Consider the following 17,143-nt stretch of genomic DNA (forward strand, 5'->3'; position numbering starts at 1 on the left):
TGTATTGTTATAAAAGGCACATGAGTGGCAATGGTGCCTTTTTACACAGAAAGCATCGACTTGATAACACCATATGCACATAGACATAACAATATGAATGTGTATACATGAGAAAACCACGAATGTAAAGAAAGCTATATGCTAGGCTTTCTATTTCTTGCATACATTTTTATGAATAGATTTTATTTTTGAAATTTAAAAAACATAGTTGCACCACATTGACCTCAAATGACCAATTCTGAATTTATGAAGCCCCTTACAAAAGCAAACGAAAGTCAGGATTAAGTGAAAATCATGGTATTGTCACAGCATGGAAAGATGCCAATTGCCTGACAAGTATGAACAGGCTCTATAGAAGAGAAACACAGTCAGTCCAACCCTCCTGGCACTCCCTGTGGCAACTAAAAGCAGGAGGTACAGCGCGGGGGACAGGGCCTTCATTCAGTCGGAGGTGCAGCGGCTGCTCAGGGAGGGGATCATTGAGCCAAGCACAAGCCCTTGGAGGGCCCAAGTGGTTGTTGTTCGGACCGGGCAGAAAAATAGGATGGTTGTGGACTATAGCCAGACCATCAATAGGTTCACGCAGCTTGACGCGTACCCCCTACCCCGCATCGCGGATATGGTCAACCAGATAGCTCAGTACAAGACCATAGATCTGAAATCCGCTTACCACCAGCTCCCCATCTGCCCGGAGGACCGCCCCTACACTGCCTTTGAGGTGGGCGGCAGGCTCTATCACTTCCTGCGCATCCCCTTCGGTGTCACGAATGGTGTCTCTGTCTTCCAGAGGGAAATGGACCGGATGGTTGACCAGTGCCAACTGAAGGCCACATTTCCATATCTGGATAACATCACCATCTGCGGTCAAGACTGGCCGGATCACAACACCAACCTCCAACGATTTTTCCAAGTGGCCAAAGCCCTGAACCTTATAACAGGGACAAGTGTGTGTTCGGAACCACCCGACTCGCTATCCTTGCGTATGTCGTGGAGAACGGGGTCATTGGCCCTGATCCCGACCATATGCACCCGTTAGAACTCCCTCTTCCTACCACCCTCAAAGCCCTCAGACGGTGCCTGGGCTTTTTTTCCTATTACGCCCAATGGATCCCTCATTACGCAGACAAGGCCCGCCCCCTGGTCAAGTCCACCGCATTTCCCCTCTCAGCTGAGGCCCGCGCGGCCTTCAGCCGCATTAAAGGGGACATTGCCAAAGCAACGATGCATGCGGTGGACGAGACCATTCCCTTCCAAGTAGAGAGTGACGCCTCCGACTTCGCGCTGGCTGCTACCCTCAATCAGGCAGGCAGGCCAGTAGCATTCTTCTCTCGTACCCTTCAAGGCCCTGAAATTTGGCACTCCGCGGTGGAGAAAGAAGCCCAGGCCATAGTGGAAGCTATTAGGCACTGGAGGCACTATCTCGCCGGCAAAAGGTTCACCTTGCTGACCAACCAGCGCTCAGTTGCATTCATGTTCAGCAACCAACAGCGGGGCAAAATCAAAATTGATAAAATTTTGCGGTGGAGAATAGAACTCTCCACCTACAACTATGATATCTTGTACCGGCCTGGAAGGCTCAATGAGCCCCCTGATGCCCTATCCCGGGGAGCGTGTGCCAGCACGCAGCTCGACTAGCTATACGCCCTCCATGCAGATCTTTGCCACCTGGGGGTCACCCGATTTTACCATTTCGTGAAAGCCCGGAACCTGCCGTACTCCCTTGAGGACATCAGGATGATGACCAGGGACTGCCAAGTCTGCGCTGAGTGCAAACCGCACTTCTACTGTCCTGAAAAGGCGCAACTTATCAAGGCCACCTGCCCCTTTGAGAGACTGAGTGTTGACTTTAAGGGCCCCCTTCCCTCCACCGACCGCAATGTCTACTTTCTCAACATTATCGACGAGTACTCGTGGTTCCCCTTTGCCATCCCCTGCCCCGACACCACTGCCACATCTGTCATAAAAGTCCTGCACCAGCTCTTCACTCTGTTCGGATATCCCTGCTATATCCACAGTGATAGAGGGTCCTCCTTTATGAGTGACGAGCTGCGCCAGTACCTGCTGGCTAGGGGCATTGCTACTAGATAGATAGATAGATAGATAGATACTTTATTCATCCCCATGGGGAAATTCAACTTTTTTTCCAATGTCCCATACACTTGTTGTAGCAAAACTAATTACATACAATACTTAACTCAGTAAAAAATATGATATGCATCTAAATCACTATCTCAAAAAGCATTAATAATAGCCTTTAAAAAGTTCTTAAGTCCTGGCGGTTGAATTGTAAAGCCTAATGGCATTGGGGAGTATTGACCTCTTCATCCTGTCTGAGGAGCATTGCATCGATAGTAACCTGTCGCTGAAACTGCTTCTCTGTCTCTGGATGGTGCTATGTAGAGGATGTTCAGAGTTTTCCATAATTGACCGTAGCCTACTCAGTGCCCTTCGCTCAGCTACCGATGTTAAACTCTCCAGTACTTTGCCCACGACAGAGCCCGCCTTCCTTACCAGCTTATTAAGATGTGAGGCGTCCCTCTTCTTAATGCTTCCTCCCCAACACGCCACCACAAAGAAGAGGGCGCTCTCCACAACTGACCTATAGAACATCTTCAGCATCTCACTACAGACATTGAATGACGCCAACCTTCTAAGGAAGTACAGTCGACTCTGTGCCTTCCTGCACAAGGCATCTGTGTTGGCAGTCCAGTCTAGCTTCTCGTCTAACTGTACTCCCAGATACTTGTAGGTCTTAACCTGCTCCACACATTCTCCATTAATGATCACGAGCTATAATCCCCGGGGAAATGGACAGGTGGAGAGGGAGAATGCCACAGTGTGGAAGGCCACACTCTTAGCCCTTAGGACAAAGGGGTTGCCGGTCTCTCGATGGCAGGAGGTCCTCCCTGAGGCACTCCACTCTATCCGCTCCCTGTTATGTACGTCCATCAATGCCACCCCTCACGAGCGCCTCTTTTCTTTTCCCAGGAAGTCTGCCACTGGGACCACCCTACCGGCTTGGCTGACATCCCCAGGGCCAGTGCTGCTCCGGAAACATGCGAGGAGCAATAAATATTCCCTGCTGGTCAAGAGGGTTCACCTACTACATGCAAACCCCCAGTATGCCTACGTGGTCTTACCTGATGGGCGGGAGGAGACGGTCTCCGTCCGCGACCTGGCGCCTGCAGGAGCAGCAGACCAATACCCCGAACACTCCACGGTAACTATGAACCCTGTACCCGAGGTGACACTGCGCACACCCAGCCCTACACAGACTCCTCACGACACTCCCATACCGGGCGCCTCGCACACGCATGAGGGATCACTGACGCCTAGTGGGCTGACACCTCCAGTCAGGCCGGAACCAGCACAACCACCGTCTCTGATGCAATCACCACCGGCACCTGTGCAATCACAGCCGGTCAGCGACAGATTCGACCACCTGATAGACTTAACCTGTAAATATACTTGTAAGAAACTTCACCCCATGGGGACTCTCTTTTAAAACAAAGGGGAGGTGAATGTGGTGAACTACATATACCTGTCTGGACACGCCCCCCCCCCGCTGACTGCTCCTGTGGCTCCTCCCACTGACCCCGGTATAAAGGCGATTGGAGGCACAGCCCCTTCCTCAGTCTCCAGGATGTTGTGTGGTGGTCGCTTGCTGCTTGTGCTTTCTTCCAGCCAATAAAAGCCTACCTTAACCCACGTCTCAGAGAGTTATTGATGGTGCATCACTCCCTATAGCCCTGCAAATATTCTTCCATTGCTAATAAGTTTTCACTACCCATTTGGTAATATGCCTAGCTTCTTTGGATATGTGGGTGTACGTAGGTGTTCACTTGTAGCTGGTTTGGCGGTACAGATCACTTATGGGATATGGGCAAGAAAAAGAGGACCATCACCCAAGTGCATTCCTAAAGACTCTTAAGGCCTTTGACAACCTGCCCCAGAGAACATTGGTATGAGGATGTAACCCCTTTCGGTCAGGATTAGCAAAGGGTAGTTTATTTCGGGATTCAATCCTCATGTTTTCTGTTTTTGGAGCTACTGGGAATTGAATGGAGAACAGAAGACTGACCAAGGGTGCTTTGGAGTAGTCAAGCTCAGGGAGTCTGCAAAACCACAGACGTAGATTTCAGAAGAGGCAGGAAACGGTTGAAATTGAGTGCTGCTATTAGAGGGAAGAGGGCGGTCCCGGTGCTAACACGTGGTTGGAAATCCATGCGTTCACACTGACTTACTTCTCTTCCTCGGTTTGGTGCACAATAATAGGATGCAGGAAACTAGAATGGAAATTGCCATTGGCACATGGTCATGAGAATGAGTACAAACTTCGGGAAAACCTCCATGTTGCACCCCTGCTGAATATTCCAGGCCAGTCTTAAAAACTTCCAAACCAAAATCAGCCCTTGCCTGAATTGACATAACAAATATATAACAGCTGGAAGGGATTTTAGTCCGCAAGAACTCAAAGTATATCAAAGATTACCATAGCAACCAGTAGGCTTTTGCCATAGATTCCCATCATTGCCAAGGATCCCTTGAGCAATGTCATGAATATCTGAGAAAATTCTTTCTCCTCTCAAAAGTAACTCTATTTTTATCAAAACTTGGAACAACTAGAGATGGTTGCTAACCAGACTGATGTAGCTCAATACAAAGTGAGGAAAATAAATGTGGCTTCATCCAGCTCAACTTGCCTATTCATTCAAGACTCCTCCCTGACGAATCACAGTCAAGATTTGCCTTTTGAAAGACTAAAAGGAATAATCAGGTCACTTTGTGAACTTGTCTACTACAATAAAATAAAAAGCACTTCTCTCCTCATGAATATGCATTCATTTAGTTTTTTCAGTTGTCTGGTAACATAAAATTAAACTTTCTAAAGTTGCTTTTTCTCCAAATGCTACCTAGGCACTGGGTTTACAACGTGTCCATAGCAGCAGTACAATGCTTTCAACATACGTAAAATTAATGGCTCACTGGTATTTTGTACAGAACAGAAAGCTGTGTTCTCATAAATGAGAAAGACCCAAATTTCTTTTCCGTATTGGTAGAACTTTCAATAAAACTACTCACTGTGTAACCAAAAGTTGCCTTGGTTACTGAAAGGGCAGCTTTACGCATACAGTCTCTCCCACAAGTGCAGCAGAGGCTGCCCCTTTAAGCATGAATCAGCGATAGGAGTTGTTTGCCTTGCTGTTCAGTCTTGGAGCACTCGAAGGTGTTGCCTTGACACACATTGCTGCCTGCAGAAACTTCTCCTAGTTCTCCTTGACACACATTGCTGCCTGCAGAAACTTCTCCTAGTTCTCCTTGACACACATTGCTGCCTGCAGAAACTTCTCCTAGTTCTCCTTGACACACATTGCTGCCTGCAGAAACTTCTCCTCCTGTTCTTCGGGGAGCAGAACGAAATAAATAACACTTATCCAAAGTTGAATAAGATAACAGAAAGAGAACGTTTCCCCTTTCACATATAGAAATAAAACTCATAAATCTTTGAATTTTTATTTCAGGATCAGAAATGATTTGGATGTTTGCACAGCTACCCGAACCATAAAATGACATTCCACAATGCAGTAAAACCTGTTAATTTCTTGAGAAATGCATATGTTCAATTCGTTTGAAAATACAAACACTTCATTAAAAAAAAACGTTTATTTGGCTGTAAGACTGAATCTGGAGAAAATTAAGGTAGTAGTGAGTGAACCCAGACACAACAGTATGTAAGGCAGATAGATACACAGTATTCCTATCTAATCATACATACTTTTACGCACTTACCTGAATTAATCAGCACTCTCTGGGGCAAGCTTGCTGAAGACCTTGCCTGGTTCCACATTTTCTTGGTAGATTTCAGCAGAATTTTCTTGCTGAATAATTTGCTCTCTTACTTTACTGAAACCAATTAACCTGAGAAGCTACATGCTTTGTGCCTCCCTCTTCGCATGGATTCACTCAGCTCTCTTTGCAAGGCTCAAGTCTTTTCAAGTGTTCAGGCAGAACTGGAATAATCACTCACGTGACTCATATTACTACATCATTCCAGCCTCCCTTGTTGTCAGCACCCGGCAGCCGAAAGGAGACTGCCGCTTTGGAATTTTGTAACGCCGGCAGTAAAGTGTGTGAGAGCTTGCTCCACTTAAGAAAAAATACATATTGTGAAAACAAACACTCATCTTTAAGAGAAAAAGCAATGTTATCTTCCTGCACTCTAATGTGTTAATCTCTTGGTCTGCCTTCAACAGATATATTATTCTGCAAATTTCTCTCAAGGTAGGGAATTGAAAGAGAGAGAGAAAAAAAAACAATTTACACTTCAAACTGACAGTTTTAAAGTCTTCTTTGATTTGCTGTATTTGTAGACAGTTGAATATTACTGAATATGTTATCCTGCACTATTTTAGAACTTGGCCTCCAGACTTGATCTCTTTTGGAGTGATGCCAACATCTCGGAAGAAAAGGTTTTCTTCTTTTACTCTGGATACGGATCAGACCCCTCTCCACCTAGCAATGGAGAAAATTCATAAGAGTAAAGGGAAGTCCAAAACTTGCTCTAGGTGGTGGTGGGGGAGGAACTATGCAACGATCATCTGCTCCTCTGGGACACTCACTTTTCAAACAACGGAAGTTGTTGGACGAAAGCAGAAGAGAATATAAAAGAACAAGGAGGCAGAGTACAGACAGACAAAGTAGAAGTTAAAATGCTCCGTAGAGAGGCTATTTTCAAACAAAAGGGCCAAGATAGAAAAGGAGGAAACACGGGTCTGCAAAAATACAGGAAAGTAGTAGAGAGAAATTGTATGACAAGTACAGGACCGACAGTCAGGACTTGTTCGAATCTTGCCGAGCACTTGTGCCTCACCAGGTTAACAGCATATTTTATTTCACAACTGTTTCATTGACTTATATTCTCAAACACTTCATCTGAATTGCAACATTCAATTATTTGGCTGTAGCAAGCCCAAGAAAGAAAATCTATATTGTCCTGTTGAATAGATTAAAGCTCAGGCACCCTGGCAGTTAACATAGAATCTTCTGTTTCTGGTTAAAAAAAAAACGAGTTTCAGTCTTTCACCTGCTGTCTCACAGTTCAAGCCAAATGCAATCAAGGACGAGTGGCAGGAATGCGAACTTCCTCAGATTTCCGTGTGCTGGTAATTGAATACTGAACGTCTTATCTGCTTGTTATCACACTGCTGGTTGTGAGACCTTGCTGCCCGGAGGGTGGCTGTGGTATTTCCTGCATTGCAACAGTTAGAACACTTCAGAAGTATCTTAGTAATTATTAAAGTGCTTGGAGAACCCCTGGGGTCATCTATTCATTCATATAAGTACAAAGCAACAAACACAAAATGCTGGAGGAACTCAGCAAGTCAGGCAGCATCTATGGGAAAAAGCACAGTCAATGCTTCAGGCTGAAACCCTTTTGTTGGGGGTTAGACTCCAATGTTACTGAGCCTTCCTTGCATCCCATGGCTCAACGTTTAGGGCAACTGATTTTATTAAAAAAATAAGTTTAGCAAAGTTTTTAATACATTTGTTATATACTTATTTTTTCAATTAAATAAAATGTTTACAAATGAATTCATTTCTGGAAGTATCTGCATTATTTAAATTAGTTTGAACTATTTTTAAATGTTCCCTATTATCAGAGACAGTTGAAAAACTGCACAAACTTTGACAGAATGAATTGACAAAGGCCACCAGCATGGTACTGGGACCAGGGCCTCAGGAAGAAGTCAGCTAACTTGCAGGATGTTTGCAGAATTGAAGCCTGGGGTTTGATGGCAGACATGTGGACGCAAAATGTTGTTGAAGATATTGGGCCAACACTGGAGATGAGTGGGATAAGGTCGAATATATTCACCCATATACGCTTAGTGTCCACTTTTTTACATACACCTGTTCATTAATGCAAATCAGCTAATCACGTGGCAGCAATGTAATGCACAAGAGCATGCAGACATGGTCAAGAGGTTCAGTTGTTCAGACCAAACATCAGAATGGGGAAGAAATGTGATCTAAGTGACTTTGACTGTGGAATGATAGTTGGTGCCAGACAGGGTGGTTCGAGTATATCAGAAACTGCTGATTTCCTGGCGTTTTCACACATGAGACTTGAGAGTTTACAGGAAAAGGTGTGAAATATATAAAAAGCCAGTGGGCAGCAGTTCTGTGGTGGGGGAGGACAGGGAAATGTCTTGTTAATAAGAGAGGTCGGAGAAGAATGGTCAGACTGGTTCAAGCTGACAGGAAGCTGACAGTAACTCAAATAACCGTGTGTTACAACAGTGATGTGCAGATAAGCTTCTCTGAATGCTCATCATGTCGAGCCTCGAAGTGGGAGGGCTACAGCAGCGGAAGACCGCGAACCTGCTGTACACTCAGTGGCCATTTTATTAGGTACAAGAGGTACTTAGTAGAGTGGCCTCTGAGTGTATCTCTGCCTATTTTTCTCCCCCTATGGGGTGTTTTTGGAGGCTGACTTTATTCTGAAAGTTTACACAACATTCCCTGATCAACACGTTTCAAGATGACATTTCAGGCAGAGACCCTTCATCAGTATCAAGGTCCTAATGTAAGGTCTCAGCCCAAAACATTGAGTGTTTATTCACTTCCATAGATGCTGCCTGACATGCTGAGTTCCTCCAGCATTTTGTGTGTGTTGCTCTGGATTTTCAGCACCTTTTAGGGCGAGCTTTGCTAACACAAGTTCATTGAATTCATTATAATCTAATTACATCACTATCCTTTTATGGGCACAGGGCTGGTCACTTATGTACTTCAGCTGGGTGGATGGTGTTTGTTCTCTGCTCCCTTTCTCAAATAGACCCAGCCACCATCTGGAATTGCTGCCTGTGGTCCCCATATATCTGCACTCACTTCATCTGGTGCAAGGGGCCAAGCTGACTGATCTTCCACATCTGGTCCTGGGTGGTGAGGCTGCAAAGCTGCAGATGACGTAATGCTGGAGCCCCACTTCCAGAACATTCCTGACAGGCTTTGATGAACTGTGAAGCTGGGGCTGCGGTTTCATCTGTGTCAAAACTTGTGAGCAATTTTGAAAGTATTCAAACATCCCTGATTTTCAAAAACAATTTGAACAATTAAAATTGCTGTCATTCATTACAAAAATAGTAATTAAAGATTTCTAAAACTATAAAAACAATTTGAGTACTGTATTTGAATAATCTGAAATAATTAAAAGCATTTAACTAATTCAGTTTAAAAAATGTGCTTCACTTTGCCCTTTAGATCTGACCCTACAGACTGACAGCACAATTGAAATGATTGGGATTGACCATCCTTCAACTCGTCTGACCTGGTTCCTGCAGTAACAGTGAGAAAGCGTCCACACTAGACTGGATAATTTTGAAAATGCTGGTTTCACATAAAAACAATAGGTGTCCACACCAAGCATTCTTGAAAATACCTCTGTCCACATTAAAACGGGTGTTTGGGCGAATCTCCTCCTACTGGGGATGCGCATGACACATCTACAGAAAACAAGCGACATATTTGGTGTCGAATCTCACTGTGAAAGTGCGTGTTTGTGCAGTTTACAGACAAGAAAAACTTAAAAGGAAATTGCCAAATGACAGACAGCTGTTGGCTCTCATGCAGGAGGAGTTAAAACTAAAAAAAAAAGAAATACTGGAGCATATAGAGGCAACCGGCAGGGGGTTCACGGACAGTATGACCCGGCTAACAACGAACATTGAAGAACTGATTAACTCTGTTGCATTAATAAAGCACCTTGTTAAATGTATAAAACATGTCTGCATCAGTGTTATCTTGTATTTCCATACAATGTTACATTAGGCTGTAACACATCTATTGTCAGAGAAGTACTTGCATAAATAGATAAACCACCTTCATACGAGCAAGGACAGAAAACAGGGCAAAGTGAGTATACTTATTTATTCAGTAAGTTATGGGTCAAAGTATTTGGTGAGTACATTTCTAACTTTTCTGGCTTCAGTCTCATTGCCGTCTGTTCTGAAATAGTTAAGTTGTGTGGGGGGTTGCGTTCAGGAAAACAATGAAATGCCGCCATCTGTTCCGGCACATTATGTCAGCGTTTCTAGAAATCACTGGTTACCCCGTCCACACTACTCCTGCCCAAGCGGCGTTTTCAAATTTACACACTCTGGAGGGTGTTTTAGAGAAGCTCTGTTTTCAGGGGAGGAAAACACCATTTCAGTGTGGACAGAGGGCCAAAACAAAGAGGAAAAGCTTCGGTTATGGATTTATCTGGTTTTCTGACTGCGAAGTTCTAAACTCAAATGAAGACATCAGTCCTTATCCGATATGAATAGCCATGAGTACCCTTACTAAAGGGAGGTTATACTGTAACTCCCCAATCTTCAAAAATTAGTTCACTTCCCTATTTATCCTCCATGGCAAGTTTATCTGCCAATATCCACTGTTTGAGTGGTGACTTCCCCCTCCCTGCCAAGGAGGAGATACTTTTAGCTAACAAAGTAGTTTAAACACAGTTCATTTATTTTCGGTGATACAGGTTTAAATCCAAACAAATTCTTAAAGCACATTCAAATTTCACAGAGGATTTCTATCTTATAAAATATTATTTCCAAATTACAAAACATTTCTAAAACACAAAGGATTTCCAAAACATGGGTACAATTCCTATAAGCTAAAAAGCTGCCAAACTAGTCATTGGATGCAGAAATCAAAGGTAGAGGAATGGATTCAAATTTACCCGTGTTACTGTCGTTCTTTAACCATTCTTAAAAAGCTTGGGTTGCTCTCTACATTTATACTGTTTCTCTGCCACTTGGTTGACTTTGTGATATTTTATTCAGACATCTCTTTTACACAAAGGGTCTAAAAGCTTCTGGAAGCAGAATTCCCAGGTCCTCACAATTAGCTAACTCTTTTAGTACATAAACCTGCCAAATATTAGCAGACAAACTACTTGATATGATTAGTGAAAATATCAAGCTTCCTTGAACTAAATAACTTAACCAGCATTGTTTAGATTGAAATAAGCCCAGTTAACAAACCCCATTGTCTTACACGGTACCTCTTGCGCAATAAGCCCATGTGCTCTGGATCAGCAAGTCTGTGGCTCCATGGAGAGTGCTTGTTTGCAAATCTGTCTTTTTAACTTCAAACTGATTATTATTACTGAGAACTGAAGACTGGCTCCTGTTTATGACAGGAAGCTAAACAAAGAATATTGGTCAGAAGTTTAACTTACTCAAAAACAACACTTTGATCTTTAGAAGCTCACTGCTGCTGCGTTTAGAAAACTGAGCTTGTGAAAAGAAAGAGGCCTCCTACTCCTAGACAATGAAGATCCATCACATTATTAATTAGAGATACTAAATTGAGGAAAATAGGTAGAATGGAAATGTTAAATAGGTTGGCATCTTGAAAAAAATCACCCTGGTCCTCATAGGACCCAATCATGGTTTAATCCTACAAAAAGCAGTGGAAACCACTCAGTCCATCATGGGTAAAACCCTCCCAATCATGGAACACATCCAAATGAAACACTGTTGCAGGAAAGCTGCATCCATCATCGGGGACCCTCACCACCCAGGACATGTTCCCTTCTTGGTGCAGCCACCAGGAAGAAGATACAGGAGTCTCAGGACTCACATCAGGTTCAGGAACAGTTTCTACCCCTCAGCCATCAGGCTCTTGAACCAAAGGGAATAACTTCACTCAACTTCACTTGCCTCATCATTGTAATGTTACCACAGCCAATGGATTCACTTTCAAGGACTTTGCATTTCATGTTCTCAATATTTATTTATTATTATTCTTTCTTTCTTATTTCATTTGCACAGTTTGTGGTCTCTTACAGATTGGTTGAACACCCATGTTGGGTGGTCTTTTATTGATTCTGTTATGGCTATTATTCTATGGAGTTATTGAGTATATCTGCAAAAAATAAATCTCAGGATTGTATATGGTGATATCTACGTTGTTTGATAGGAAACTTAGTTTGAACTTTGAATGAGGCTTTTTCAGGGTATACGTTGCTCTGATCACGTTTACCTTGGAATGCTGCCAGAGGAATGGAGAATTGCATATATTCTTCTACTTTTTTAGAAACATGTCAAACAGGTCAGAGGGAAATCTATGAGAACTTGTTTAGATAATTGACTGGGGATAGGAGGCAGCCATGTTCAATAGGTATTTTTCTGACTGAGGGGAAGTACAAACTGGGTTGGGTCACATAGAAGTTGTTATTAAGACCATTGCTTTACCATTGTCTGCATATAGCCGACACATGCAGCCTATAATAAATAATAGCTATGAAGCTTGAGGGTGATGCAAGATTTGACTAAGTAGTAAATACAAATCTCTGGCTGGGCTTCAGTTGGAGTAACGCAAACATTTCTGGGCACCACACCCTGGGGAAAACATTGAGGCTCTGCAGACTGAACAGATGAGGTTCACCAGGATAATACCTAGGGGTGAGGAATGGTGGAAAGACTAGAGAAGCTGTAATTGTTTTCCTAAAAGTGAAGAATTCTAAAGTGAGCTCCAATTAAAGATTCACCAAATGGTGAAAGGTTTTCCTTAGATTAATTATGGTGCTTACTAGTTGCAGTGTGTATCATTTGCAACGTGCACTGCAGTCACTCCCCTAAACATCTCTGAGTTTGTTTCCCAAATCTGCAACCTCTACCACCGAAATGGGAACACGTTCTGACTTAAAAGCATACTGCTGATCCTTCATCGTCACTTGGTCTAACCAATAGCACAGTAGGAGTGAATTCACTAGAAAGACTACAGCCATTCAAGAAGGCAGCTCAAGGTCAATTGGAGATGGGCAATAAATGTTGGCCTTACCAGCAGATCCCAGCAATGAATGAAATGACAAATTGATTCATCTGGTACTTGGTACAATAACAAAGTATTACAGAATTCAAATAATTGCCAAAGAACAAATGTGAAGGAAAAATAAATCTTCACATGGAGGATTATTAAGGTTTGAAATGCATTAACTGAAAGGGTATTTGAATAAAATTCAATTGGTACATTTAAAAGCAAGAGAAAAGCTGCAGATGTTGGAAATCCGAGCAACACACACAAAATGCTGGAGGAACTCAGCAGGCCAGCCCTGCCGAAGGGTTTCAGCCCGAAACATCAACTGTACCCTTTTCCTAGATGCTGCTTGGCTTGCTGAGTTCCTCCAGCAGTTTGTGCGTGTTGCTGGTACATTTAAAAGGTCATCTGGCAGGTACTTGAAGAGTTATGGAGAATAGGATGGTGTATGGAATTAAGTAGCATTCCCAAAGGGCTGACAAAGACAGCATGGGCTGAATGGCCTCCTTCAGTGTTTAAAATTCTATGACTGCACTCTTTTGAATAGCTCACCTCTAACAACACTGTAGCAAAATTAAATGCTTTGTGTCACAGTTGAATGATCAGATATTTGCTGCAAGCTATTTACAATTTAATAAAGAACACAAATTTAATGAAATTTGCATCACCATTTAATGTGCTGAAATTCACCATAAAATAATCCTGCATTGTTTCTATGTTTCATTATTTTGTACAGGCCTCTCATACTTCATTCATTTGAAGCAGTATCAATCAATCCCATCTGACAGGTCACTACACTTTCTGTAGACTATGAATAATACAAGAGGTTACTTATTCATGCATGTGACTGAAAATCAAAACAACCTATAAATCTTCACATTGGTTTCAACAACATTCCAATGAGAACGGGCTTTAAATATCTTTGTCCATTTAGATTGCTCTGAGATTAAGGGTTTGGCATGAAGTTGACTTGGGCCATGTGCTGTGTTGATCAAAAGCAAAAACTGATGGAGGAGAGCAGCCAAGGTCACTCATGAGCAGATAGACTTTCTGTTTCTTGACACTGATCTCAGTCACTTGATCATCCACTTATGAGCAAGGTTGCTTAGGACACTGTACTTGCAAAACATAGAGGCTGCAGTATAATTGCACTGTGATAAAATTAAACAAATTCCTTTCTAACAATGCAAGGTCAGATATCCAAAATGGTATATGAATGGCAATGCTTTTCTAGGTTGTAACCCATATAATATTATTTTTACATTACTTGCTTGTTTTTCAGTGTTAAATTCCATACCACAACTTTCACCAAAGCCTCAGGAGTACTATAAATGATTTAATTCAATGTTCAACCTCAAACCTCAACTCCTCAAATTCTGGCACTGGGCGGCATCTTCTCTACTTCCTTCTCCATGCTCAAGCTTTTATCTTTAAAAATGCAACCATACTCCTAAACCTCTCTCTTCGACAGCAGAAACACTCAAAATTCAGACATCACCTTTCATCCTGTCAATGTGACCTTGCCTTCTCCTTCCTCTTTAATTTATCTTTATTTTGCAATTCTTCTGTAAAGAATCTGTAAGGAATTTTCTATATTTGAAGCACAGTAAAAATCCAAGTTTATTATTATTGGATAATTCACTGAGCAGGAAGTGAGGAGATGTGTTGTGTGTGCATAATATCCTACTTACTTAGGTCTGGGTATGACTTAGGGATGTAGCTGATATCACTGTCCTCTCATAGGAGAGGCTTTAATCAATCTGTGAAAGGAGAAACTCTTCTAATAGTAAGTGTTGACCAGTACTGGTTCTGATGCAAGGACAGATTCAGAGAATAAGTTTAAATTCAAGTTTATTGCCATGGGCATATAAATCCAGAGGTAAAACTGACAGGACAAAATAAACACAGAAATAGACATAGCAACATCAGTGCGGGTTGAGGGAAATACAGTCCAAGGCAGAATTAGGGGTTTTCAGGTCAGTTCAAGAACCCAGTTGAAGTGGGGAAGAAGCTGTGCTAAAGCTTGAAGTGTGGGTCTTCAGAACTTCTGTACCTCCTGCCTCAAGGCAGCAGTGAGAAGAGGGTATATCCCAGATTGTGCGGATCCTAAGTGATGGATGTTGCCTTCCTGGGACTTTTCCTCTTGTACACGTCCTCAATGGTGTGGAGAGCTGTACTGGCTAAGTCCACCACTCTCTGTAGCATCTTGTGATCCTGCAAACGTCGAGACGCTGGTGCCCCTTCTTCGTGAGTGCATCTGTGTGCTGTGCCCAGGATAGATCCTCTGACACGCTGAACCTGAAGCTGTTCACCTTTTCTACTGCAGGCCTGTCAGTGTGGACTGGTGGGAGTTTGCCTGGCTTTTCCCCCTCCTGAAGTCCAAAATCAATTCCTTAGTTTTAAATAATGCATACGGTGGAGATGTTTGATGGTCTCTGCGAGGATTTAGGTTTCTCCCCCCATGAGGTATGCTTTTATGAACATAAAGATGAGTCATCTGATTGTTCTTGTTTAAGCAGCATAATAATACCTTTGTCATTGTCATGAATTCAAGGGAGTGGCTGAAATATCCTTCTCATATTAATGTTGAACCACAAGTTCTGCCAACTTTTGGAAACATCTTTAGCACTCTGCAGGTCAGTGTTAGGCTTTGTCAGGTATGATGTTTTTAAAGATCTTTAAAGTTTCTATTTACAATGCAAAATATGATTCTTCAACTTCCAGATACAGCAACCAAACATAAAATTAACAGCATAAACTAGAGAAATAATGAGCAAATTCAAGTTGATTTTCACTTTAGACATTATTAAGGTGGAAGTAAGAAACTAAAAAAAACTACCCGTAGTTAAGCGAAGTAACTCTCACAGTTCATGATGCAAATCTTAGGGGACTTTCTGACAATTCTGGCAGGTCTGTGGTTCCATTAAGCAATATCTGGCACAGCTGGTTCTTGGAGGAACTTTGAATGTCGTCAATTCAAAATTAATATTGTTTTGTGGAAGCGGTTGACAGAATGCACAAAGTCATCAGAGTGCTTGAAAATGTATAACATTCATCAGTGTTCTAAGGTTTTAACCAAAGTAGGAAGTAAAGCATCTGAGAACTGACTTAGACAAGCATGATTCACTAATCTCAAAATCTGTTCTAATTACAGAATTCTCTTCCCATCATTCATACTAATCACGTTTCTGATACTATCCTATTTATTCCATGGTTATGTGGCATGCAGCAAATGCATTCTTGCAATGGGCGCAATAACATCTTTGCACACACTCCATGACCTCCAAAGAGTAGATAGATTTGGAATGTTTCATGTCAGATCTGGGAGGAAATTAAATTACAAACTTATTAAACTAAAGAAAAAATGGAGTTACTTATTTACTTTCTTTTATTGAGAGGTACAGCATTGAAATAAGCTCTTCTGGCCAAATGAACCTGCGGCGTCCAATTATACCCATGTGATCAATTAATCTACTAACCCTCATGTCTTTGGAATGTGGGAGGAAACCAGAGCACCTGGAGGAAACCTATGTGGTCACGCGGAGAACGTACAAACCCCTTACGGACAGCGGTGGGAACTGATCCTGGGTCACTGGTGCTGTAATACCACTAAGCCCGGTGCTTGGTACCCTGCTATCAGTGGCCATTACAGAAAAAGTTATTTAACTATCTCAGTAGCAACACCAGTGGTGTAGAGGGTCATGTGTGGATGGGGTTCTTCCTCTCTGAGGAGCAGGAGAAGCTGAAAACAAGCTGCCCAGGGCTACCATAAGACCAGAATATGACATAGGAGCAGAATTAGAACATTTGGCCCATTTTCTCTGCCATTCCATCATGGCTGACATATTATCCCTTTTTATCCCATTCTCCTGCCTTCTCCATGTAATCTTTGATGCTCTGACTAATCAAGAAACTATCAACCTCCACTTTAAGTATAACCAATGACTTGGTCTCCAAAGCCATCTATGGCAATGAATTCCACAGATTTATCACCCTTTGTCCAAAGAAATTTCTCCTCATCTCTGTTCTAAAGGGACATCCTTCATTTCTTAATCTGTGCCCTCGTCTTAGACTCCCCCACTACGGGAAACATCTTCTCCACATCCACTCCATCTAGGTGTTTCAATATTTGATAGGTTTTAATGAGCTCCCCCTCATTCTTCTAAACTCCAGTGAGTACAGGCCCAGAGCCATCAAATACTCCTCATAAGTTAACCCTTTTATTCTCAATATCATTCTCATGTACGTCCTCTGGACTCTCTCCAATGCCAGCAGGTCCCTTCTTAGATAAGTTGCCCAAAACTGTTCACAATACTCAGAGTGAATT

At 42.5% G+C, this 17,143-nt stretch overlaps 1 protein-coding gene across 3 annotated transcripts in view; it reads right to left on the reverse strand.

The window, feature by feature from the left end:
• Window positions 1-17,143, reverse strand: part of LOC140741837 (protein FAM107B-like) — a 159,800-nt gene that overhangs the window by 52,073 nt on the left and 90,584 nt on the right. The window contains exon 1 of one of the 3 annotated variants that reach the window (XM_073072285.1): window positions 5,791-6,025. The exons of the other annotated variants lie outside the window; for them this stretch is intronic. Coding sequence (XP_072928386.1) covers window positions 5,791-5,848 — 58 coding nt within the window. The 5' untranslated portion in view covers window positions 5,849-6,025. Of the gene's footprint in view, window positions 1-5,790; window positions 6,026-17,143 lie in introns of those variants that run through there. 3 annotated transcript variants of the gene reach the window in all.

This window comes from Hemitrygon akajei, chromosome 19, assembly GCF_048418815.1.
Source record: "Hemitrygon akajei chromosome 19, sHemAka1.3, whole genome shotgun sequence".
Classification (NCBI taxonomy): domain Eukaryota; kingdom Metazoa; phylum Chordata; class Chondrichthyes; order Myliobatiformes; family Dasyatidae; genus Hemitrygon; species Hemitrygon akajei.